The sequence below is a fragment of the Neofelis nebulosa genome, chromosome 12 (genome assembly GCF_028018385.1).
Source record: "Neofelis nebulosa isolate mNeoNeb1 chromosome 12, mNeoNeb1.pri, whole genome shotgun sequence".
In the NCBI taxonomy this organism is placed as follows: Eukaryota; Metazoa; Chordata; class Mammalia; order Carnivora; family Felidae; genus Neofelis; species Neofelis nebulosa.
In genome coordinates, this window is record NC_080793.1 from 84,594,207 (window position 1) to 84,619,702 (window position 25,496).

At 46.5% G+C, this 25,496-nt stretch overlaps 1 protein-coding gene across 4 annotated transcripts in view; it reads left to right on the plus strand.

The window, feature by feature from the left end:
- Nucleotides 1-460: 460 nt before the first annotated feature.
- Nucleotides 461-25,496, plus strand: part of DOCK8 (dedicator of cytokinesis 8) — a 230,982-nt gene continuing 205,946 nt past the window's right edge. For 3 of the 4 annotated variants that reach the window (XM_058693243.1, XM_058693244.1, XM_058693248.1), the window contains exon 1: nucleotides 461-655. In XM_058693243.1, the coding sequence (XP_058549226.1) occupies nucleotides 603-655 (53 nt within the window). In that variant the 5' untranslated portion in view covers nucleotides 461-602. Of the gene's footprint in view, nucleotides 656-1,031; nucleotides 1,691-25,496 lie in introns of those variants that run through there. The other variant, XM_058693245.1, reaches the window with a different exon arrangement.

Consider the following 25,496-nt stretch of genomic DNA (forward strand, 5'->3'; position numbering starts at 1 on the left):
AGGAAGGATGCGGGACACATCTTTTGCAAAAGTTGATCTGTATCCTGGGTTGTGTGTCTGCCAGCCTGCCTTCCCCCAGGCTTGGCGTGGACCCCGGACACGGCCCGGCGCGGAGAATCCCAGGGCTGGTTTCCCGGCCTCGCCGGGTCCCGCGGGGCGGGCGGACAGCGCGGACCCCCTCCTGCCCTCGCGCGCTGGCAGCTTCGCGGCTCCGGGCGGACGGACTTTCCCGCCTCGCTCAGCGGTCGCCCGGCCCCCCGCCCGCGTGCCCTCCTGCCCGAGGTCAGGGCCCCCGCCCGCCGGAGCGCGCCGTCGGTCGAAGCATCCGGAGGGCAGTTCCGCGGCGTGTCCACACCCTCTCGCCCGCCGCTCCCTGCGCGCCGGGCCGGGCGCCGGGTGGCTGGGCTCGCCGCCGCCGCTCGAGGCTGGGCCCTCCCCCGCGGTGACTGCAGCGCCGAAGGTGGAAATGCGGAAGTCTGCAGCCCGGACGGACAGATGAGGCTCGCGTCCCGCTCGGCGTGCGCTGCAGCGGCTCCGCGGCGCGTCGGACCCCCGCCGTCCGCGCCCCGCGCCCCCAGAGGCCCACGAGGCGCGCGCGAGCCATGGCCACGCTGCCGGGCGCAGAGCGGCGCGCGTTCGCGCTCAAGATCAACAGGTAAGGCGCGCCCCGCGGCGCGGTGGACTCGCGGCCGCACCGCCCCAGCCGGCCGAGCGCCGCGGGCGGCGCGGCGGGGTGCACCTGAGACCGCCCCCCCGCCCCCCCGCCACGCCGAGCGACCCCCGAGGCCGCCGCGGTGGGGCAGCCGAGCGCGCGACAGCCCGCTCCTTCCCGACAATCCTGGGCCACCAGCGTCCCTTCCCCGAGCGAGCTCTCGGGCCACCTCCCCAACCCCGCCTCGCCCGCGCCGCCCTCGGGGCCTCTGACAGGTGGCCGCGCGCGGGGGCGCGGGGGCGCAGGGGTGGGGGGCGGTGAAGGGCAAGGGGTTAGCCCTTCGGGGGGCTCGCCGCCCACTTCCTCGTCAACTGCGCCTTCCTTTGAGCCTGCGGTGAGACGGGGCAAGAGGAGAGGCGGCTGAAAGGGGAGTTTTGCCTCTGGGGGCAGCTGCTTTGGGGCTTTGGTTGTTCTGAGCAGGGCGCTTTGCCCTGTGCTTTTACTTTTCCCTAAGAAGTTTGGCTCCTGTGGACATCGCTATTTTTATTCCCTGGTCCGAGGGAGCCTTGAAGTGGAAAAAGTGATTTTTTAAATTCTCCGTTTAAATAAACAGAGAGGAATGGCCTGTGGCTGATATTTTTACATTTATAGCGCTCGGGCAAAGAACTAAGGACAAGGAATCCAACTCACCGTACAATTCCTGGCCAAAATGGCACAAACTACATGCGAGCACATTTACTGCTCAAAGTTCTCACCGGAGGTGCTTAACTGCAGTTTTTCCTCCACGGAAAACTGCTGACAAGTAGTTGGGGCCATGTTCGTCTTGCCCTGAGAAATCTAGACCGTCTGGTTCAAAGATAAGGCGAAACTGGTCCTGAAGGGTCAGCTCATTATTCCCCTGCCCTCCCTGCCGCTGGGACTTGTTATTCTTCTCTCGGCCCAGCCGGTGAAAGGGTGGTTCCACAGGACATTTTTTTGTGCCCATAGTGTGTCAAGAGGTGGAACAGCAAGGAATTAGAAGTACGGAATAATCTGGCGGTAAGGACTTCTAGAGGGTCACCGGGCTTCCTTGCGATTTTGTTTCTACCTGCTGGAGGGCTGAGGGCAAGTCCTTTCTCTTACCTTACTATTTCTTCACCTTTAACACGAATTTAATTGTGAATATGTACTGTAGATCAATGTTGGAGGCCAAAAGGTACTAGTTGAAAGGCATGAAGTAGATCAGGGATCTCCCCGTGGGATTTTTTTTTTTTTTTTTTTTTTGGATTAGGTTTCATGACTGTTGCAAGCCAGAAAGAGCAATTGATTCATTTGGAGAATTTGGGAATCAAGCTGAAGTTATAAATGAAGGTACCGCTTAGCCACGACGGCTCCTCCCTCCCTGTGAATGTTAGGTCAGGAAAATTGTGACTGGGACAGAAAGATGTTCGAAACTGTGAGGTGTGGAGGAGTTAATTCCGGGGGAGGGGGGCGGGCAGCGGCAGGACCTGCGCTCATCCTAAAAGCTCTCTTGAAAGCAGCAGCCGGGTTGGTGTGGCCGGGCTGGAATCACACGTGCTTGCAGATCGGCTCGCTGCTATAAACCGTGTGACAGTGGGCATGTCATTTAACCTCCCTAAACTTTGGTTTCTTTCTGTGTCAAGGGGGATAATCATGATACCTACTTTTTACGACCATTGGGAAGACTGAGTGAAATAATGGGGGCAGAGTGCTCGTAGGGCCTGGCTGAGGGCGTATGTTACGCAGTGGCTGTCCTCATCGTCATTGCCGTCAGCTCCCATCTTTGTCACCATTGTCTCCGTTGTCACCTTTGAGAGACTAAGGAAGAAGGGGCAGGAAAGAGAGCTGGAGTTGGAGAACTTCCCGTGCAGGGACCACTTTGGGCTGGGTGTGACCATGCCAGTGGCCGGCTAAAGCCGCTTGGGGCGGATGGCCTCGCCCGTATGTCTTCTGTCCCTGTGCTGAGATCACCAGACATGCTCAGTGGAACAGAATGTGCGATGCACTCTGAACAAGAAGTGCCTCACTCAAGTTAAGTAAAGTAGAAAAGGTTCCCTAATCCTCGGGTAAGAATAAGGATTGGATATTCCTATTCAGGAGGGTTGCTTTCTCTTCTGAGGCATTTGTGTATTGGGCAGAAGAGTTATAGTTACTGCTCAAAGGAGTTCATTAATAAAGACATGTGGTTTTAATATCATATTAAAACTCACCTTTAGTTGATCGCTTCCTGTGTCGCAGAAACTGTGATGTGCTTGAGGGATTATATCAGTAAATCCTCACAGAAATCTTAGGAGACTCACATGAAATCTCATATGGAAGGAAAATGAAGCCTGGAGATGTAGTTTGCACAAGGCCATACAATTTCAAGGCCAAGAACAGAGCTGGGATTATAAACTACTCTAAAGATTGTACTCTTTTTTTTTTTTTTAATTTTTTAATGTTGTATTTTATTTCTGAGAGACAGAGATAGCACGAGTGGGGGAGGAGCAGAGAGAGAGGGAGACACAGAATCCGAAGCAGGCTCCAGGCTCCGAGCTGTCAGCACAGAGCCCTCCCTACGTGGGGCTCGAACCCACAAACTGTGAGATCATGACCTGAGCCAAAGTTAGACGCCTAACCGACTGAGCCACCCAGGCGTCCCAAGACTGTACTCTTAATTGGGCATGTACCATTTTGATGCCTGAGTCTTAATAATTTCCTTTAAAAGCAAGCAAGGGGGCGCCTGGGTGGCTCAGTCGGTTAAGCGTCCGACTTCGGCTCAGGTCGTGATCTCGTGGCCCGTGAGTTCGAGCCCCGTGTCGGGCTCTGTGCTGATGGCTCAGAGCCTGGAGCCTGCTTCAGATTCTGTGTCTCCCTCTCTCTCTGACCCTCCCCCATTCATGCTCTGTCTCTCTCTGTCTCAAAAATAAACGTTAAAAAAAAAATTAAAAAAAATAAAAGCAAGCAAGGAATTACCTGCTTTTTAAAAAAAATGGCATTTCAGTAGTGGCATTGGCGACCTTTTCTGTATTCTGATTAGCGTTTAAACCACTCAGGTGACATTTTGCAATTTTGAAGTTGGAAAAGAAAATGTTTTCCCTTGTGTGCCTACCCACTATTTTTTTTAAAATAGATCAACTTGGAGGTGCCTGGGTGGCCCAGTCAGTTTTGTGTCCAGCTCTTGATTTCACCTCAGGTCATGATCTCACGGCCCATGGGATTGAACCCTGAATCAAGCTCTGTGCTGACAGCGTGGAGCTTGCTTTTGATATTCTCTCTCTCTCTCTCTCTCTCTCAAAAAAAAAAAAAAATAAACTTAAAAAGATTAAAAAATAAAACAGATCGGGGCACCTGGGTGGCTCAGTCGGTTAAGCGGCCGACTTCGGCTCAGGTCATGATCTCGCGGTCCGTGAGTTCGAGCCCTGCATCGGGCTCTGTGCTGACAGCTCAGAGCCTGGAGCCTGTTTCAGATTCTGTGTCTCCCTCTCTCTGACCCTCCCCCGTTCATGCTCTGTCTCTCTCTGTGTCAAAAATAAATAAACGTTAAAAAAAAATTAAAAAAAAAAACCAAAACAGATCAACTTACAAAAGTAAGATGCTGTTGAAATATGGCCATCAGTATATGAAGCATGGGTTCCTGTTTTTTCCCCTTTCTACTCATAAAGATACAAACTATCCCTTGAAAATGTTTGTGGGGTAATTGGAAATATTCAAATCTGATATATTAAAATTTGTAAGGAGCTCAGTTCTACCCACACTGACCTCTAGAAGGAGTGAGCAGGCCAGCCGACAGTAGGAGAAGAATGTTCTCCACCCTTCCCAAATTCTGTGGCTTCTCGCAAACACTGTCACCCAGTTTAGGGGCAGGGCTAAAGCAAAACAGGAACCTGGGACTGCCCACCACTGCCCACCCCTCACGATTGCCCTGCCTCTTCTGTACTCTGATGAAGCCTAAATTCCCATATGTTGGAAATCCACATGCTGGAGGAGTCCTATCCTATAAGGCTCTTTGTTTTGTTCTGAGCTCAAAGTATAATTGTGTGATGTCATCGTATGACTTGTTACGGTTAAACGTTTCTCTAGAGCACACCTCTCAGGGAGATGTGGGGGAAAAGACCCCCCCCCCCCACTGAATTTTTCTTTCTTCTTTTTCTTTTTTTTTTAATGTTTCTTTATTTTTGAGAGAGACAGGGTGTGAGTGGGGGAGGGGCAGAGAGAGAGGGAGACACAGAATTGGAAGCAGGCTCCATCCAGGCTCTGAGCTGTCAGCACAGAGCCCGACGAGGGGCCGAAACCCACAAGTCGCGAGATCATGACCCGAGCCAGAGTCAGACACTCAACCGACTGAGTCACCCAGGCGCCCCGGCCACTGAATTTTTCTGAGCTGGAGAAAGTAAAATTTAATTTCATGCAAGTGTCCTGTACTCGGCTTCATTTCAGTGTAACCGTCACTGACTTCCTGTGCACAGAGGAAGACTACGGTAGTTAAGAAATTCACCATCATGTTTGGGATTTCGGACACTGCTTCTTTAAATGTCATAATACAATCCTTGTATTATCAATTACCTTTCTTTTCTTACTGGCATTTAGTGCTTTCCTAGATTAGAAAAATTAGTACTAATAGTTTGAAATTTCGTTAAGTAAAATCTTGGTTTCTTTCAAACAACAGAGAGTTTGGTCACATGTAAAAGCAAAATAGGGACTTTGGATATATAAGAGAGCGAAAAGGCACAAGGCAGAAAAAACATAAATGATCGTGACATTCAGGTTTGAAAGGAATAAATAATAGAAAATGGCTGTTGTATGGCAGGTACGGGTCGAAATCTTTGCATGTGTAACTCATTCACCCCTGAAAAGTGAAACAGTTATTATCTCCATGTGTAACACGGAGACTGAGCACAGAGAGGTCATAAAAATTGTCCAAAGTTTCAAATTGCTAATGAAGGGCAGGGCTGGCATTCAAATGCAGGTAGCCTTGTTCTAGAATCCTCTAAGTAACATTTATTGACTGCTTCCTATGTGGCAAGCATCGTGCTAAGTACTTTATATATCTTCATCGCATTGTTGTAGAAAAGGAACAAAACGTTAAGCAAAACAATCATCTTGAGAATGTGATTTTGTGGAGATAAAAACAAGTTGCTGAGAAAATAGATGGCATTCAAGAATCCCAATACTTTTGAGCCAGAACAAGGTGAAGGTGTGGAGATCTTCCTGAGACGTATTTGCCCTTTTGTCTATGGAGATGACGCACGTGTAGAAATATATGAATAAATGTGCATCTGGAGTGAAATAGTGCCGTTCTTTAGCAGTGACGACAGAGGGGGCATGTTCGTGCTTTCCAGAATCGCTTCATTTTTCGGACATGTTCTAGACCAGTGACCTATCAACGAGGCTTCAGGCAATCCAACTCAGGATTTTGGTCTTTCACTTTCAGAATCATTTTTTTTTTTTTCCCAAGATTCTTGGGAAAGTTCCACTTTGACGTCAGGCATCAAGTGCAATTGAAAGAACCTTCTGCCAGGGTGAACTTTTCTTCATTTGGAGTTCTTTGAGCTCTGACAGTTCCCATGGATGTGTGGAGCTAGTATTTACTTCTACATGGAAAATAGATGTATAGTTGCATCCTGAGGTTACCTGTGGAAAGAGAATATAATTACATCGTGTGGTTCCCTGGGGAGAAGGGGAGAGCTCAAGGGATCGGGTTTCCCATCTCACCTCCCCAGCCGGACACACTAATGATGGAATGGGGTGATGTTACAAACACCCCATCCTTCTATACTTAAAAAACAAACAAACATTATTTATTTATTTTGAGAGAGGCACAGGGTGAGTGGGAGCAGGGCAGGGAGAGAGGGACAGAGAGAGAATCCCAAGCGGGCTCCGCGCTGCCGGGACAGAGCTCGAACTCGGCAAACTGGGAGATGGTGACCTGAGCTGAAACCAAGAGTCGGATGCTTAACCTACTGAGCCCCCAAGGCGCCCCATCTTTTCATCCTCTTTAACAAGGACCTTGCCAGGGCAGGGGTGTGACAGTCAGACTGCTTGCTGAAGAAGGCTAAGAAACAGGAGTGCTTAGCATTTTTCAATGGCAGATGATCAAGTGGTTATTCATGGTTTGCTCAATAATAGAGGGCCAAGAAAACGTACTATCCCTGTACCCACAAGTGTCTAGTCTAATTTATCAGTCGCGAAGTTTCTCTAGGGTGCAGGAAAATGCAAGAGTTTATATGGTTGTAGTAAGCGTCTTCCCTCTGCTACTTGAGCTTGCACTGTAGTGGCACTGTTGGCTTATGGACAACTTGGGGACACACACAGAATAAAAACAGGCTCATATCGGGGTGCCTGGGTGGCTCAGTCTGTCAAGCGTCTGACTTCAGCTCAGGTCATCATCTCACAGTTCGTGGGTTCGAGCCCCACGTCGGGCTCTGTGCTGACAGCTCAGAGCCTGGAAACTGCGTCGGATTCTGTGTCTCCCTGTCTCTCTGCTCCTTCCCCACTCATGCTCTGTCTCTCTCCCTCTCCTTCTCTCTCTCTCTCAAAAAATGAATAAACATTTAAAAAAAACAGGCTTATATCTCTAAAAAAAATATATGAAGGCATCTGTATGCAGGGCTTTGGTGAGGTCAAACTATTTGGTAAAGTTGGCATAGGGTATAGGACTGTTATCCCGTGTCCCACCTCATTGACATCAAATGCAGGCTTAGAAAAGCAGAATTGGGGGTTGCAGAGCAGAGTCTCTCCTGACCTTTGTCCTTTTCATCCGAGTTCAACGTGAGAAATAGGAAACAAATAAGCAAAAATGCCTGCCGCCCATAAATTACAGTTATTAACATTGGCATGCATATCCTTTCATTTTTATAAAAGTAAGATCTTATCGCACATGCTGCTCCGGGGTTGGTTTTTAAAATTTTAAAATATCATGAACAACCCTCTCCATGTCAGTCAGTGTAGATCGACATTATAATTTACACGACACTGTTTAAAATCGCCTCGATTTCATCCGCAGTGATTTATTGAATTCATATTCTATTATTGTGCCTCAAGATCATTTCCAGTTGTTCACGGAAACATACAGAGGTTGATGGAATGTCTTATATGTACATCTCTATGTGTTAGTGCAAAACTACCTTAAAAACTTCTAGGAGTGGAATTGCTTGGTCCAAGGAAAGAAACATTTTTCAAGCTTTTGATGCTCATGGCCGGATTATCTCCCAGAAAAGTTATACCTATTTATGCTCCCACCAGTCGCCCTAAGAGTGATCGTTTCTTCGCATCCACACCCCTGCTGGTTTCTATCATTTTTTTAAAAATCTTTATTCCCAAGCTTGACCCCTTCTCTTAAATGTCTCTTCCCTCTTCCTGTTTAGCTTCTCTTCCAGATCCCTGCATGACCTCTGAAGTCATGCTTTAGGGATTAAAACAGTCATACGTTTCTCCTCTTTCCTTTGCCTAATATACAGCTAAAGATGCTGGTAACTCCTGTCTTCTATACTTTCTGTCTTTGTTCATTGAATAGGTGGGTTACTGATAAAGGCAGAATGTTCTAAAAACGTAGGTCTTGTCTTTTAGACACTAGCTGCCACGCTTGCATTCGCTTTTTACTTTGACAATCTAATCGAATCTATCCATCCTTTGCTTAAACTCTAGTTCTTTTAGGAATCAGAACCTCTGTCCATCATAAAACAAGATTCCAGATGACGTAATTCTCGGTGTTTTCCTCTTCGATCCGATTGTAGAGAGACTGGACTTCTTTCATACTTATTTGAGTCCCTCTTGCTCTAGGATTGGCTTTGGGTTTACACAACCTGTTTACACAACCTCAAAAGGCTTCACGAGAGCTCTTATCATTCAAAGGATATAATTTATTGTTCTTCCCATGTGAAAGGCCAAAGATAAAAATAGCAGACAGGTTACTTAATGATATTCAGGCTAAAGACTAGATTAAGGAACGTAGAACTTCAAAGTAATCACCTTCTTTCTCCTATTTCTTAACTTTCTGGTGTGTGGTTAATGTAGTGGGTTTGCAAATTCTAGGCTTCTAAGTTTTAAGAATATATTCATTAATTCACTCCAGCTACCGAGGGTAACTCTGTTCCGAGCATTGCACTAGACCCTGGAAATGCAAAGACAGCAAGCCATGCCCTGGACTTGCAGGAGCAAGGACGTTAACCCAACATTGTGCACCGGAAAAGGTCGGAGCCTTCTGCTTTGCTTCCTAGCCCTGCCTTTTGGGGCCTTGTGCCTTCAGAGTGGTCATCTTTGGCGTCATGCTGCTTATTCTAAGGATAGTTGCCGTATCCAGAACATTTTAGGAGATCCTTTTAGAACTGCTCTAAGAGAATGGAGTGTATTTATTTAAAAAAAAAAAAAAAAAAAAAAAGAAAAAAAAGCTCAGGGGCACCTGGGTGGGTCAGTCAGTTAAGCGTCCAACTTCAGCTCAAGTCATGATCTCGCGGTTTGTGAGTTCAAGCTCCGCGTCGGGGTCTGTGCTGACAACTCGGAGCCTGGAGCCTGCTTCCGATTCTGTCTCCCTCTCTCTCTGCCCCTCCCCTGCTCACGCTCTGTCTCTGTCTCTCAAAAATAAATACACATTAAGAAAACAATTGGCCCAGTGGTGTGAAATCTTTTTCCCTTAAGGGAGAATCTGCTTTTTCTCTTACTTGGAAAGCTTCAAAAACATAGAAAATACAGGGAGATGATAATGTGGCAGGTTCCTGAGGGCCTGTTGGCCAGAATTAATACATGTTAACACGTGGTCACTTTTGTCTTAGATATTTCTGAGTGAAAAACAGGGACATTAAAGATAAATTTGAGGGGCGCCTGGGTGGCTCAGTCGGTTAAGCGTCCGACTTCGGCTCAGGTCACGATCTCGCGGTCCACGAGTTCGAGCCCCGCGTCAGGCTCTGGGCTGATGGCTCAGAGCCTGGAGCCTGCTTCCGATTCTGTGTTTCCCTCTCTCTCTGCCCCTTCCCCATTCATGCTGTGTCTCTCTCTGTCTCAAGAATAAATAAACGTTAAAAAAAAAATTAAAAAAAAAAAGATAAATTTGAAGTCTCCCTTATTCTTCTCTCCCATCCTGTTGTCTTTCTTCCTCTGTCAGAGTCCAGCACTATCACCAAGATGTGTTTTTATTCATTTTGTGATGTTTATTTATTTATTTTGAGGGAGGTGGGGAGACAGAGAGAGAGAATCCCAAGCAGGTTTAGCCCTGTCAGCACAGAGCCCAACATGGGGCTCGATCCCAGGAACCGTGAGATCACGACCTGAGCCGAAATCAAGAGCTGAATGTTAACCGCCTGAGCCACCCAAGCGCCCCTGCAAGTTGTACTTTGTGTGTGTGTGTGTGTGTGTGTGTGTACACATATCCATAAACAATATTCTGTATGGTTTCCGGAATGAGCCAAAGTTATTAGCATGTAATCAAGCCTGTTACATTAGGTAGTACCAGTCCGAATTAATGGAAAGATGTGACCATCAAATATTGGAAGCCGGGAGTTTAGTTGCGTCCTCAAGTAGCTCCGAGAGCTGTTGCAAAGAGGAACTGCTGATTCAGGAAGACAGTTCTATCAGAATCAATTACACGGCACTTGTGTAAAATTGTGCAAAACAGCAGGTATCTTGACATGTACATTCTGGTAATGTTTCTTTTGTCAATCACTCCTTACGTTGTCACCTCACTCGTTTCCTGGAAAAGCTAGGAAATTAAAAAAAAAAAAAAGTTTTTTTTTTTTTTGTTGTTGTTTTTTTTTTTTTTTTTTTTTTTTTTTGGTGTGACCCCTGAGTGGCTCAGTTAGTTGTCTCTGACTCTTGATTCTGGCTCAGGTCGTGACCTCAGGGCTCATGGGATCGAGCCCCATGTCAGGCTCCATGTGGACAGCGAAGAACCTGCTTGGGATCCTCTCTCTGCCCCTCCCCCCCAAAACAAATAAATACATCAATACGTACATTTTGTTTGTTTGTTTCCATCAGATAAGTGTATCCATGCTCTGTAGTTGACCTGAGATAAGGAGTTATGTTGAGAACACGTTTATTTTTAAATAGTATGGTTTTATTTTATTTTATTTTATTTTTCAACGTTTTTTATTTATTTTTGGGACAGAGAGAGACAGAGCATGAACGGGGGAGGGGCAGAGAGAGAGGGAGACACAGAATCGGAAACAGGCTCCAGGCTCTGAGCCATCAGCCCAGAGCCTGACGCGGGGCTCGAACTCACGGACCGCGAGATCGTGACCTGGCTGAAGTCGGACGCCCAACCGACTGCGCCACCCAGACACCCCAATAGTATGGTTTTAAAAGCACAGAATACAATTTGGGCCTCCTTGCCTGGACATCTGGTTAGAGAAAGCATGTAGGCTAGCAAAAGAGGGTGGGTGGTGTTTGCTAAAAAAGCACGTGGCTCTTTGGGCTTTGCTATGACCGACCGGTCGGGCTGGGTTCTCCCCTGTCTGAACAGGGAGGCCTAGTCCCCTGGGGCACCACACCTCATAAGAGGAAAAGTGGGGAGCATGGCCACAGACAGCAGTGCCATCCCCCAAATCTCTGCTTTGCCTCGCTGCGACACGGGGTGTCACTCTGCACACAGCAGACCCCTTCTGTGGTGGGAGTGTTAGAATTCTCTGGATTCACTTCCGGGCCACGTACTGTACAGTCAGGAGAAGTTGAACTCTCAGCGGAAGGATAACCGCCTTGGGGCCCCCGGTCATTAGGGCATCAAACTCAAGCTGCCTCGGGGTTGAGTCACCTCTCAGTGATTGACAGTAGAATGACCGTCCAGTTCCCTTATGCTAGCAGAACAACTCAGGCTCAAAGTCCACTAAAAACGTACCTTATCCTGCTGTTTAACATAAATGTTGTTTCAAGGCAGTGGTGGCCATCTGTTCTCTGCGGGAACAAGATTGTCACCTCCCTGTTGACATTCTGACTGGTTCGCTTCACCTACTGGTATCGTGCTCTTTCATTCCAAATCACTGTCTGTGCTCACAATATCCCTTTAGTTTTTTAAAAAGTTTTATTTATTTCGAGAGAGAGCTAGAGGAAGCAGGGGAGGGACAGAGAGAGGAGGAGACAGAGAATCCCAAGTAGGCTCCACGCTGTCAACGCAGAGCCCGATGCAGTGCTTGAACTCACAAACCGTGAGATCATGACCTGAGCCGAGATCAAGAGTCACATGCTTAACCGACTGAGCCCCCCCCCACCAGTGCCCCTCATAATATCACTCTAGAAGGGGTGGCCAGTTTACCTGTTGTAATTGTACCCTATCCAATAACTTCATCCAACTCATGAGAATTTTTTTGATTGCCTATGACCTTCTCTAAGGCATCAGGAGAGGGGAAGATACAACAACCAGTAAATGCCCTAGAATTCAGTGGAGTGAGCAGGTTGACATAAGAGAACACAGGAGATGGAGTTTGTGTGGCTGGGTGAGGGTGAGGGCAGGAATGTTGACAGAACTCTGGGCAGGTAGGGGAGGGGGTTCCAGCAGCCCTGGGAGGTGGGTTCAGCCAGGCCCCGAGGGACAGGGGGGTGAGCGACAGATGTTTATTGGTCGCTGGCATGATGAGAATAACTAGCAGTGTGCAGAATGGATGGTGTGGGGTCGGCAGGGGAGTTCTGTGAGACGGACAAGGAGGGGACCCCAGTCAACCCCCTGGGAGGTGATGAGGTCTGGGATTAGGCTGGGGTCTCGAGAAGGGAGTGGAAGGGGACTGTGTGCACAGATACTTCAAGGGAATCAACTAGACTTGAGAAACGCCTAAATATTTATTCATTTGCTCATGTGATGGACATTGATCGTAGCCTCCTATGTGCCCAACACTGTTCTAAGGTCGACATAGAGCCACGAGCAAGACAGATAAGGTTCTTATTCTAAAAGAAGTCATTCTCCAGCAGAAAGATAATAAAGATGTAAAGCAGGAAACAGACGAGGAGATATCAGATAAAGTAGGTGCTCTGCAGAGAATGTGAAAGGGCCACATGGAGAGTGCAGATACTTCAAAAGAGTGGGCGGGAAGGCATCCCTGAGCCGGGGTAGATTGGTAGATCGCTGGGAGCGGGACCAGGCAGAGGAATTAGCAAGAGCAGTGGCTGGTGGAGCAGGGGTAAGTAAGTCTGGTGTGTTGGAAGAAAAGAAACAGCCGGTGCGTCTGGAGTAGAGGGGATGAAGGGGGAGTGGTGGAGCGGAGAAAGGAAAAGTTGGCAACAACCAAATCCTTACAAGCAATGGGGAAAATGTAAACGTTACTCTAAGTGTGCTAGGAAGGTTTCTGGAACAGAGGCATGACTTGGCTGGAAGCAAGGAGAGCGCCCGGGAGGTAGTCAGGGTCCAGGGGACGGACGGTGGCTACACGACAAGAGAGCTGGGACCACAGCGGAGAGGGTCAGTCAGGTCTGAGACACAGCCTGGGGACTGAGTGGGTGGGTTAGATGTGGGGGGGGGGGGGGGGCGGGGCAGTGGGAGAAAAGGAGAAATCACCAGGTCTCTGGGGTTGAAGTCATGGGTGGATATTGATGATTTTCACAGAGATTGAAAAGATTGGGTGAGGAGCCGACTTTTAGGGTGAGTCAAGAATTTAATTGGGGGCATATTAAGTCTAATGGGCATATTAGAAATTCAAATAGAATTTCCTACTATGTAGCTTTATTTAGGAATCAGAGATTCAGGTCAGTGCTGGATATTTAAATTGGCCAAGTCATTACCATGATATTTTTCAAAATGGAAGAAAATAAAATATTGAAATTATCTTGCTAAGATTTTGACAGCCACCAAGCTGAATGTATGGGATGAAATCGTTCTTACTGAAAAACTATGTATGTATCTCCCTACGGAGATAATAGATCGATACGTATGATAAGGAGGCAACCAGAAGGACATATGCCAACATGTTATCATGGTTATGCCTGGTAGTTGTATTATTGATGATTTTTGTTGATGGCATGTGAAGTGTGTGGGTATATGTATATTTTACAAATTTTTGTAATTGTAATCTCTTTATAATATTTATAAAAGAGATACCATCCCCGTGAGAAATTATGAAAGCTTGGAATCCGAGTAAGTTTTGGGAAGATGATTTGGTACTTGTCTTGTAGAGTTTGTGTTTAAGAGAATGTAGTAGACTGCACATTGACCTATATTCAGCTCTCCTTCCCTGTGACGGGATTTTACTTTTCACCTTATGGGAGGTGATTTGGTGACTTCAAGGTGAAGCTTTAAGAGCCAGCCTGGCCTTTTTTCCCTCTTCTGTACAACCAGAAATGTTCAGACTGATCTGTCAGCCTGCGTCCTGGAGTAAAGACCATGAGGGCAAGGTCATGCTTGCTCTCTGGAGGTCTTGGTCTTTATAAAGCCACTAAGATTTTTTTGGATTCTTTGTTACCACAGCATAACCAAGCCTACTCTGACTAATACAGATAACATAAAACATACAGCATTTCTATTGGGCAGCTTGAGCTATAGGCTTGGGGCTTGAATGATAGGTCGGGATGGAACATGTGAATTAGGAAGTCATCAATGAAGGTGGGAAGGTATAGTGGGAAGAGAAAACTAATGGGTCTAGGCTCGACCCACTGCCACTCGGTACAACGGGATATCTACAAAAGGAAACGAAGAAGAATTTGGCCCAGATACGGCAGAGGGGGTGAAAAGGGAGCGAGAAAACCCAGCTAACAAGGCAGTTAAAAACGTCAGATGGCAAACTATGAGGACAAAGAAAGAGCCCTTGGATATGCCTTGCTGGTGGTCAGCGTAAACGTCTGACCCAGCGGTTTTAGTGGAGCTGTGGGGAAGGAAGTCAGATTTCATGGGGTTATGGGGGGAGTCAGTGCAGAGGAAATGGAGGAAGCTGGTAGAGACCACTCCTTTATAAAGCTTCTGTGAGACAGAAGAGAAGTGGGACAACGGTAACCAGAAGGTTCTAATGAAGCTTTGGCTTGTACACAGACTTGAACCCGCAATGCTGGACACGGCGTGCTCTGACCTTAGAGGGAAAGCGCATGTGTGTTTTGTTCCCAGAAAGTAAGTCTTAAATGTGGATAAAGATGCTCCAAAGACCCGGTACTGTCTCATATATCAACAATTCTGTTTTACGCCAGCATTAAGACCCCTAACAATAAATAAAATACTCTATTTATGTATTTTTCTTCCTGGGAGATTCTGAAACTCTTCTCTGGACACTGTCCTGTATTATCTTTCAGAACTGATCACCCTTTCCGTTTTATTATCTTTAGGTTTATCTTCATGTGTCTGAAGTACAAAAAATGATAGGAAAGGGTATCAGTACCAGTCCTAGTTTGCTATTTGACAGACCACCTGTTGTGGATAGAATTGTGTCTCTTCCCCAAAGATTCCTAAGCCCCGGTACCTGTGAATGTCGTCTTATTTTGGAAAGAGGGTCTTTGCAGGTGTAAGTTAAGATGAGGTCATACTGGGGGTTTTTTTGGAATGTTTTATCTTATTTTCTGAGAGACAGAGTGCACACAGGGGAAGGGAAGCGAGAGAAGGAGACACAGCATCCGAAGCAGGCTCCAGGCTCTGAGCTGTTAGCACAGAGTCCGATGTGGGGCTCGAGCCCACAAACGCAAGATCATGACCTGAGCCAAAGTCGGACGCTTAACCGACTGAGCCACTCAGGTGCCCCAAGGTCATACTGGGTCATACTGTGCCCTAAATCTTATCCCTGGCATCCTTATAACAAGAGACACAGAGCCAGAGACCGACACGGAGAAGACACCACATGGAGACAGAGGCAGAGATTGGATTTAGGCCACCACAAGGTAGGAAGCACTAAGGTCTGCCAACAACCGGTGGAAGGTAGAGAGGCAAGGAAGGATTCTTCCCCAGAGCTGTCAGAGGGAGCATGGTCCTGTTGACACCTTGATTTTGGACTCCTGGCCTCCAGAACAGCGACGGAATAAATACCATTGGGTCTGTGGTAATTTGTTATGGCAGGCCATAGGAAACTCATCCAGTACCCCAAAGTTTATGGACTTAAAAGCAACAGCGGATTGTTATTTCTCATGATTCTGTGAGTGGGCAGTTGGGGCTGGAAGGTCTAGAATAGTCTCACTCACGAGTTCAGGGCCACGGTGGGGCTGTTCCTTCTCACACGGTCCCTCATCTTTCAGGAGGTCTAGCTTGATCTTCCTTATGTGGTCGAGAGAACTTTCTAAGAAGAAGAGGTTGGAAGCTACTAGGATCCCTGAGGCTTTAGAACTTCTATAACTTTCCTTCTACCATATTAATTGGTTAAAACAAGTCACCGGGCAAAAACTTAGCTTTATTGGGTCGGGAAATAGATTCAATCTCTCAGTGGGCGAAGCTGCAAAATATTTGGCCCCTTTAATCTGAAAGAAAGAAAGAAAGAAAGAAAGAAAGAAAGAAAGAAAGAAAGAAAGAAAGAAGGAAGGAAGGAAGGAAGGAAAGGAAGGAAGGAAGGAAGGAAGGAAGGAAGGAAGGAAGAAAGAAAGAAAGAAAGAAAGAAAGAAAGAAAGAAAGAAAAAGAAAGAAACCATATTCTGTTTTCGACATCACATATTGAAGCGGAAGGTCTTGTCATTCCCTGCTCCGATCCCAATACCCATTTTACTGACAGGGAAACTGAGAACAGATTAAATGGACTCCTTCAAAGTGGCCCATGAGTCATGCTTTGTGAAAGACTCTTTTGGCCCGTGGAAGTCAGTGAAATGTCTGGAAAAGCTAATCACCGTCCTGCCTGGGGGCAGGTGAATGAACTTAATAACTTCTTAGGTTTCTCTTCAATCCCATAATTACATCGATGGAGCCAAGATTGCAAAGTTGTCTGGTCCAGAGATGAGGCAGCCGCTTGAGGTTATGGAGACGAGGTGCTCGAAAACCCCTGGGTGTCGCTCAGAGGAGCAGGATTTGAGGCTACATTAAGTGATGAGCAAAAGGGTCCGCAAGCGCTTTACCTTCAGAAGTTATCTTATGGGCTTAGAAATTCAGCAGCGCTGTGGCCCAGGGTAAGTCCTGGGCTGGGAAGAATCCAAGAGAGTAGGAGAAGAGAACAGAGCAGGGAGGCAGAAAGGCCAGCCTGTCAGGAAGATAGGTGATTTGGGCTGTCTCAGAAGGATTACCCTTGTATCAGGTAGGATTGCCATTGGCTGCCGCCAGGAACAGACAACCCCACTAAACCGTGGCTTAAAAAAAATTAGGAGTTTATTTTTCTTACACAGCAAGAGTTCCAGTGGTCGGCAATCCAGACTCGGTAGGATAGCCCAGGATGCCAGTGGAGGCTAGCTTCCTTGTGGCTTTGTTTTCGATGGCTCTCATTCTCCGTGGGTGGCTCTCATTCTCATGGCCTTGAGATGGCTCCTGAGACTCCATGCGTTAAAGAAAACATTGAAGCCAGGAAGACGAGGAAAGGCAAAAGAGCCATGTCTGCTAACGTTGCTCCCTTTCAAGGGACTTCCCCAGAAAATGGAAACTGGACATTTGCCGTATATCACGTTTGGTCAGATCTGTGTCACCTCCAACTACGAGGGAGGTCGGCGAATATCGTTTGTATTCGCCCAGCACAGTACCACTTCCAATAAAAGCAGGCTTGAGTTAGAACGAAAGGGATAATGGCTACTGAGAAGCAGCTAGTGGTCTCTCCCATGGCCCCCCAAAATTGCTCTGGGTATGAATTAGCGACAGGACTTCCATTGTAGCATCATGGCACCTCCAACTCATTAATCCTTGTGTCAGTTTCAAGCTCCTCGAATTCCAGGACCTTGGCCAAATGAGGAGGCATATCGAGGCTTGGGGACAAATAGTCCCCAAATCTCAGTGGAATAACCCAGGAGAAATCCATTTTTATACTCTTGCCACCGACCGATGCAGGACCGGCGGCCCTTCTTCTCCAAGTAGTGGCTCTGGGACCCAGGCTGCTTCCACCTCATGGCTCTGTGGCCTTGTGACTTTTAGGTTACCCTGGCATCGTTCAGCCAGGGGCCAAGAAGAAGAGACGGTGAAAATTCCACAATACCTCAGCTCGAAAGTGGTACACAGCCCTTCTCACGTTACACGGTGAGGACTACTTACGAGGTCCACTGATCCGCAAGGGGGACTGGGGAATACGGTTCTTGTCTGGCAGCCACTGCCCAGCAACAACTCGTCCCTGTGAGTGGGGAGCATGAATCTTTGGGGGTCAGCTAGCCATCTCTGCCTCAGGGTCCCAGTCGCAAAGGAGGACCCAGTAACAGAACGTCAGCGAACCTACAGGTTGGCCTGGTTTGCTGTGCCCTTGGCCGATAGATAAAAGCCATGTCCGTATGGATGTGGAGAGTTACCGGGGAAGCAAAATCCAAAAGCGTATGGCCTGAAGCTCCTGAGATTCAAGGTGGAGACGCTGAGAATACAAGTCACACTTATTCTCCAAAGCAGGGTGGCTGATAGTAGAAAAAAAAAAAATTAAAATCTCACTGAAATCAAGACACCAGAAGCAGCCACTTGCTACGTGCACGTGGATCTTTTCTAGAAGCCGCACATGTGCATAAGAAGCCAAGTTGCTCAGCCATTTCCTTTTCCCCTGAGAGCAAGCATTTTGCCAGTGTTGGAGGAAAACCCAGAAGAGAGATTTTGAAACAGCACTTGAGCGATTAAATCGGAACGAATGTTTTATTTGACAGGAAACAAGATGTCAGCTGAGAGAAAGAAGCATTCTGAAACATTCACCCCCACTCACGGGGTCACGGTGTGATGGTCCCACCTCCCCTCCGTGACAGAATTTTGATGATAAGCTGAGCCACTTTGCTTCTTGCGACTGGTTTACTTTGGGTTTGAGGAGTCCTCTTGTTTTATTAGCCTTTGAATCATTTTTTTTTAATGTTTATTTATTTATTTTTGAGAGAGAGGGCATGAGCAGGGGAGGGGCGGAGAGAGAGAGAGAGAGAGAGAGACAGACAGACAGACAGAGAGATAATCCAAAGCAGGCTCTGAGCTATCAGCCAAGAGCGGCTGCGGGGCTCAGTCCCATGAACCGTGAGATCATGACCTGAGCCAAAGTTAGATGCTTAACTGACCGAGCCACTCAGCCCCTGCCTTTGAATCCGTTTAATAATCTGTGAGACCAGTCTTCTTACTCCTGTTATCATTTGCCATAATGAAAACCTCTTAAGCCCTCACTGCAAGGAGAAAAGAGTGCGGACCTTCAAGTCAGATTTGGGGAGACAAACTAAGTCAGATTCCTGTCCCCGTCCATGGCTTCTCAGTGGGAGCATCGTCTGCAAGTTCGTTCGTTAACTTTCCCGACTCTTCATCGTTTTCCATCTGTGAAACAGAGCAATACCAATGTCACTGGGTCAGATGGTATAACAGCTGTGAGGATGCTAAGTAAATCAAAGAGCACGACACACGTGTGAAGGAACCACCTGCAAAATGGGAATACGTGCCGTGTTCCTGTGATTAGGCAGTGTGTCACAGAGAATACACCCGGCCCAGGAGCTCCCACGAGGAAGGTGCTCAGAAAGGAAAACGCAAAGTATGGACTGAGCAAAAACCACTGGAAACGAGAGGGAGAGAGATGTTCAAAACAGCCACCACAAGAACCTCAGATAAGATTTCAACTCATTTACAAAGCCTGCCCCTCCCCCCCCCCCCCACAACGCACCTGCACACACGTACGCATTGCACACGATGGACGGTTCACTCAAAAGGAAAGAGACGTAAAGGCCCAAGGGAGATCTGGACCTTGACCTTCGCCACGGCCTCACATTTTCTGAATACCGAAAGAGATGACAGATACGCGCTTTCGCCTTTTCCAAAAAGGAACTTGTACGAAAACTCGTGGCAGTTCTGAAGGACTGCCGAGGGAGCTTGGTAGAGCCACTTAAGTCATGCTGGTCACGTGGTCGCCAGGAATGTTTCTGTGAGAGATGGGAAAGAAACGATGGTAAAGTAGCACCATTTAGGAGAAGACGTGGGTCGCCCTGGAGGCCAGCGGGTACAGTTACAGGTTGTTGACTACAGACCTCTTTCCTATACTTTCCTTACACGAAAAATGGCTTCTTCTGACGCAAGCCTCTGGTGCATGAATTCTAGAAAAAGCAGAAGCGCGCATGAAGCGAGTATTTCAAAAATTAAAATTATTTCTAGTTCTTTGACCAGAAGTTTCTCACTAAAAATTTTAATTTTGGGGCACCTGGGTGGCTCAGTCGTTTGGGCATCCGACTCCGGCTCAGGTCATGATCTCGCGGTTTGTGAGTTCGAGCCCCGCGTCGGGCTCTGTGCTGACAGCTCGGAGCCTGGAGCCTGCTTCAGATGCTGTGTCTCCCTCTGTCTCTGCGCCACACCCCCCCCCCCCCCCCCCGGTCATGCTTTGTCTCTCTCTCTCTGTCAAAAATAAATATTAAAAAAAAAGTTTTAATTTCTTATTTATTTATTTATTTATTTATTTAATGTTTATTTATTTTTGAGACAGAGAGAGACAGAGCATGAACAGGGGAGGGCCAGAGAGAGGGAGACACAGAATCGGAAGCAGGCTCCAGGCTCCGAGCTGTCAGCACAGAGCCCGAGGCGGGGCTCGAACCCATGAACCATGAGATCATGACCTGAACTGAAGTCAGACGCTTCCCCAACTAAGCCACGCAGACACCCCAAAAGTTTATCACTTTTAACAGCTTGATACATGTGTATTTTCCTACCTACACACACACACACACACACACACACACACACACATACACACACACACACGTTTTCTACAAAATTGGAAGCAGCCTTACAGACTGTTCTGTAACCTGCTTTTTCATTTAAAAACATATGATGAACAACTTTTCATGTCACTAAAGATTCCTGCATGACATTTCATTGTGAGGATAGGTCATAATTTATGTAGCGAATTCTCTTTTGAGCTACACTTATTTGCAATGATTCACCACTAGAAAAGAGTGCTTCACTGGATAAATGTATGCCTTCACTTTTACGTTCATCTTGAATAATTCTTTAGAATAAGTGCTGGACATTGAACCGCAGACCCAAAGATTATCCACTGATTTCCATAGCTGTCCATTTGTCTTTCTGGAAGGTTTTGTGTGACATCTGTCATGAGAATGAAATTTTAAAACCCTTGAAAAATATGGCATCCCTGAAGTCTGCCTTAGTTCTGGGGGGAGTACCGAAGTGTGGTTTGTGTTCAAATAAGTACAAACAGGTAAGGTCAATCTTTTATAGATGTCTTCAAGAAAAAACTCAGCCTCGAAAGATTGAGCTGAAGCCATTATTATGATTGAGTCAGTGAACCCAAAGATAAATTTGGTTTGGACAAATAGTATTAAGTCATGAAGTTTTCTTGGGGCCACAGTTTTAAATGAATGCTTTTCTGGACAATTTTGGTCCTTTTTGAGGTTATCCTCATATTAATTACCAACATTTCCAGTTATACCAAGAATCTGTAAGCTAGCCCTCATCAGATAGTTATATGTATATTTTCTTTCTTTTTTTTCTGCGTTTATTTATTTTTTGAGAGAGAGAGAGACAGAGCATGGGCGGAGGAGGGGCACAGAGAGAGGGAGACCCAGAATCCGAAGCAGGCTCCAGGCTCCGAGTGGTCAGCGCAGAACCCGATGCGGGGCTCGAACTCACGAAGCGTGAGATCATGACCTGAGCCGAAGTCAGACACCCAGCGGACTGAGCCACCAGGTGTCCCTATTTTCTTGAAGAGAATACACTTATATAGAAGTAGAAGATCACCTAAAAAACAATTTTTGTATATAATTTATTTTTTATTGCAAGAGTTACATGCTACTTCCATTTAAATCTGACATTCTCTGCTGTATCCCTTTTTAATTCGTTAAGTCGCTAATTCATTAATTCATTCATCCATTCATTCCCGTGACAGATATTTACTTGAGCACTGTGTGCCACATACTGTTTTCCACTTTGGGGCGGGGGGAGCTATGGAAAGACCCTGCCCCCACAGAACTTAGGTTCTAATGTTGGGAATGGATAAATAATGTACCAGTCAATATATAATGTAATGTCAAGTGAGGCTAAGTGCTGTGAAGAAAATAACACAGGGTGAGGGCTTATGGAGACGCCAAGTCATTTTTGGAGTGAACATGAATAGTTGAGTCAAAACGGGGTTCCAGTGCCCATTTTAACACCTCCTAGCCCGCTTCCAGCTCAGTTTCCTTGTCTGTTGATTAAAAGATACTATTCTATTTCATAGCATTGATATAAGGATCGAATAAGATTATGTGGAAATTACTTATCATATAGGTGTTTGATAAATACTATACCTCTTTCCTCCCATCTTTATGAATGGGTATAAATAGACGAATTCTCACTTGAGATGGAAAAACTAGACCATTCTTTATTCCGTATTTAAGGAAGGGGTAGGTATAAATTTTTAAAAAGTGTTTAGGGGCGCCTGGGTGGCTCAGTCAGTTAGGTGTCCAACTCTTAATTTTGGCTCAGGTCACGATCTCACACTTTGTGAGTTCAAGCCCCGTGTAGGGCTCTGGGCTGACAGTGCAGAGCCTGCTTGGGATTCTCTCTCTCTCCATCCCTCCCCTGCTGGTGTTCTCTCTCAAAATAAATAAATAAACTTAAAAAAGAAAAGATGTTTTCTTTTCTCTGAGCAAAATTAAATACCAGCTGCTTCTCAGTAGAGAAGGGCAGCGTGTGAGCCTTTGTGTCATTAGATGATCTCTAACATCCCTTTCATGGCTCACATCACTTTGTCCTTGTATAAATTCCTCCCCTACTCCATCCACTTGCAAGGATGAGTGCCGGGCCCCAGACTCTCCTGGAGAAGAAATTTGGGCCCCAAGCCTATCAAAAATGATAGCAACGTGACTACAACTTTTTTTCAAATTTCTCTTTTGCTGAGAAGTAGAAAAACCAACTGTGTAATTCCTCTTCGTTGACTGGGGAAGGCTAACACGAACTGGGAGAAACTGAGAAGCCAGCGGTATGTTCCTTGTCCTGCCAGCAGGAAAGAGGGACGCAATGTGATCACTAATAATGATTGAAACACGTTAATTCTCCCGCGTATCGACACTTGGCTGTTGCCCTGCGTGTGCATATAATTACATATTGTGGTATCATGTATGCACGTGCATCTAATTCACATGCGTAGAATTGCACATTATACTATGATAATTCTGTAACTGCCGTAACGGTCTAAAGGGTGAAGGGTGTTCTTCTCATCCCAAGATGTGGATTTGGAAACGGAGGCGGGGTGGTTCTGCACTCGATCCAAGGAGGCGGATGGTGACCCGGTGCTAGAAACCCAGGTGTGAATGCTGTTGTTAACCTGCTTGCTGCTAGTCCCCGCCTCTCCTGCCAGCAAGCCAGCTTTCTGGCCCGAAGAAGTTCTCACCACGGCTTTGCCACGGAATGTGTTGAGATTGTTTTTTCCATATGCCGTAATATGTTTAGTTTTGCCTCGGATGGGTGAGCGGATTAACTTTCAGGACGGATGGACCGTCTCCACTCTAAACACAACTAGAGGTAGCCTTCCAGCATCTGAAAATCCTGGGGTGGTATCCCTTCGTCACGGCTCCAATAACCCTGTTCGTGGGCTTGGTTTTTCAATCTTTCTATTAGTGGGGGCCGACACTGACTCGATTTTTCTCCGAAATTAGCTGTGAACGGAGATGCATCTTCAGCCTCGAAATTCTAACTTTTCCCACACCTCCACGTTAGCCGAACTAGAAACACTCTGCTGAAAACACGGCCCAGCCTTCAGGGACTTCATCGACTCACGGCTATAATGCGTGAAACTTGATTTTCAGATGGAGGGGCTGAGTGTTGGGAGGTGACCTCTCTGATTTGGTGTAACAAGTACATTTCTACTCACACCTGGCCCCTTCAGACCAATGCACGTTCCCACTCCTGAGTGCTGGGGACCTCGTACTGCAAACCCATCAGTGGGGTCACTGCTCTGTTCCTTCTCTGGGAAGACGACATAGTGTGGAGACAGAGACGCTGCCCTGATGATCAGCCTCGGGTTCTGGTCTCTGCTCTCAGTGAAATTTGAATTTTGGATACAAAGAAGAAAGATCTCATTGGCCCCCATACAAGTCAGTATTTGCTGGCTGACATGTTTTGTTTAATGTCATGACTCCCAGGGAGCCCCAGTTTGGACAACTGCTGTGTTTCCAAATGCAGTGCTGCGTTCTTCCTCCTTCCCTCCCCTTCCGCGGAGGCCTCAAGTGGCTCCAGATGAAATGGAGTGTGTGTGTGTGTGTGTGTGTGTGTGTGTTGGTGGGGGTGGAGTTATTCTCTATATCTCATTGCCCAAATCCACTGACCCCGACCCCCAGTGTGTTTCCCATGCTACCCTCTAGGAGATTATGTCCATGAAAGGGACCTTTGATTTGCAGTCCCTCTTTCTTACGGCATCATCTGTCCTCAGAGACGATCTGTGGTACCCACCACTACAAAATCTTGTCACCTTGGTCTTTAATATTAGCTTTCCAGCGAGCCTCCCATGAGTCTGACTCCTTCCTGCCCTTCTCCCTACCATTTGCTCTACTGCTGGGAATAAAGGGAGAGGTTAAGACTGTGAAGCATCTACTCTGTGTGAGGCATGAGACACTTTCCCAAGTATCTCTTATTCTCACACAATTCCACGTCATCGGCAGAGTAGGGATGCCGTCCAAGATCTGCTGGGTCAGTTGGATGATGTCAACGTGTAGATGCTAAAACTTCAAAGCCACTGGACTAAGTCATATGGGACTTTGAGGTGACTGTGCAGACAGTTTAGGCAAACAAACGACTAAAAGGGGCAACCCGCAAACGATCCTAATCGATCTATTTTACATCTGACAGAGGCGGGAGAGGCACAAGAAATGGGCGTTAGGTGTTCAACATAGGGCTGATTTCCTTGGGCGTAGAAGGAAGTAGACAAATACATGTTTGAAACCTTTAAAATATTCCTGTAAAATGCTCCCATTTCAAAATGGGAGCTGGTGTTGAATCCAGGGATGGAGGGCATGTAATTCACAGGTAATTCACCATTTTTAAAGTAAAACCTTCAACAAGTCTGAGGAAGTTGGATAAACACAGCGTGGTGCCAGAGAAGAAATGAGATTTGTGAGCATTTTTTTTTTATCTTTGAGTATTGAATTCAGGATTTCTTAATTGACACTGAAGATCATCTGTGAATACTGAGTATTTAAAGTGACTTGAATGTTTTTCTTTTGACACTTAGTAAAAATATTCTCACCATAGCCAAAATAGAATAGAATTCTGCATAAATTCATACCTGAAGTACAGAAAGAAGCATGTTTCCTTGCTTATCATACTATTAATTTGAATGGGTTTTTTTCAATATGAAATTAATTGTCAAATTGATTTCCATACAACACCCAGTGCTCATCCCAACAGGTGCCCTCCTCAATACCCAACACCCACCCACCCCTCCCCTCCCTCCCACCCCCCGTAAACCCTCAGTTTGTTCTCAGTTTTTAGGAGTCTCTTATGTTTTGGCTCCCTCCCTCTCTAACCATTTTTTTTTCCTGCTGTTTGTTTTTTAACATCTCTTGAAAGTCCACTGGAAAAACGGATTATGAGCTGTTATTTTATATCTTTTCACTGCTCCCACATTTGGTAAATTACCCCAAATATGGCAAGTCAATGAGCCTGTACAATTTACTTCAACTTGCTAATCTTTTAACCAAAAGGGCACTTTCCACAAAAAATCTTTTATGGTGCCCATTTGCCATTTTTAAGGTAGTCAGACTAGCTTTATGGCAGTTTCAAAAGTGTAGCAGTCTCTGGGGAAATAAATATTTCCAGTTTACGTTCTCTTGATAGTATTGTCATTTATAAATAAACCAAAATATTTCCAATTCCCTTCCATTGTCTCTATATACATTGTATTAAAGTGTTCTTTTCTGATCTTCTCAGATTAAAAAAGAA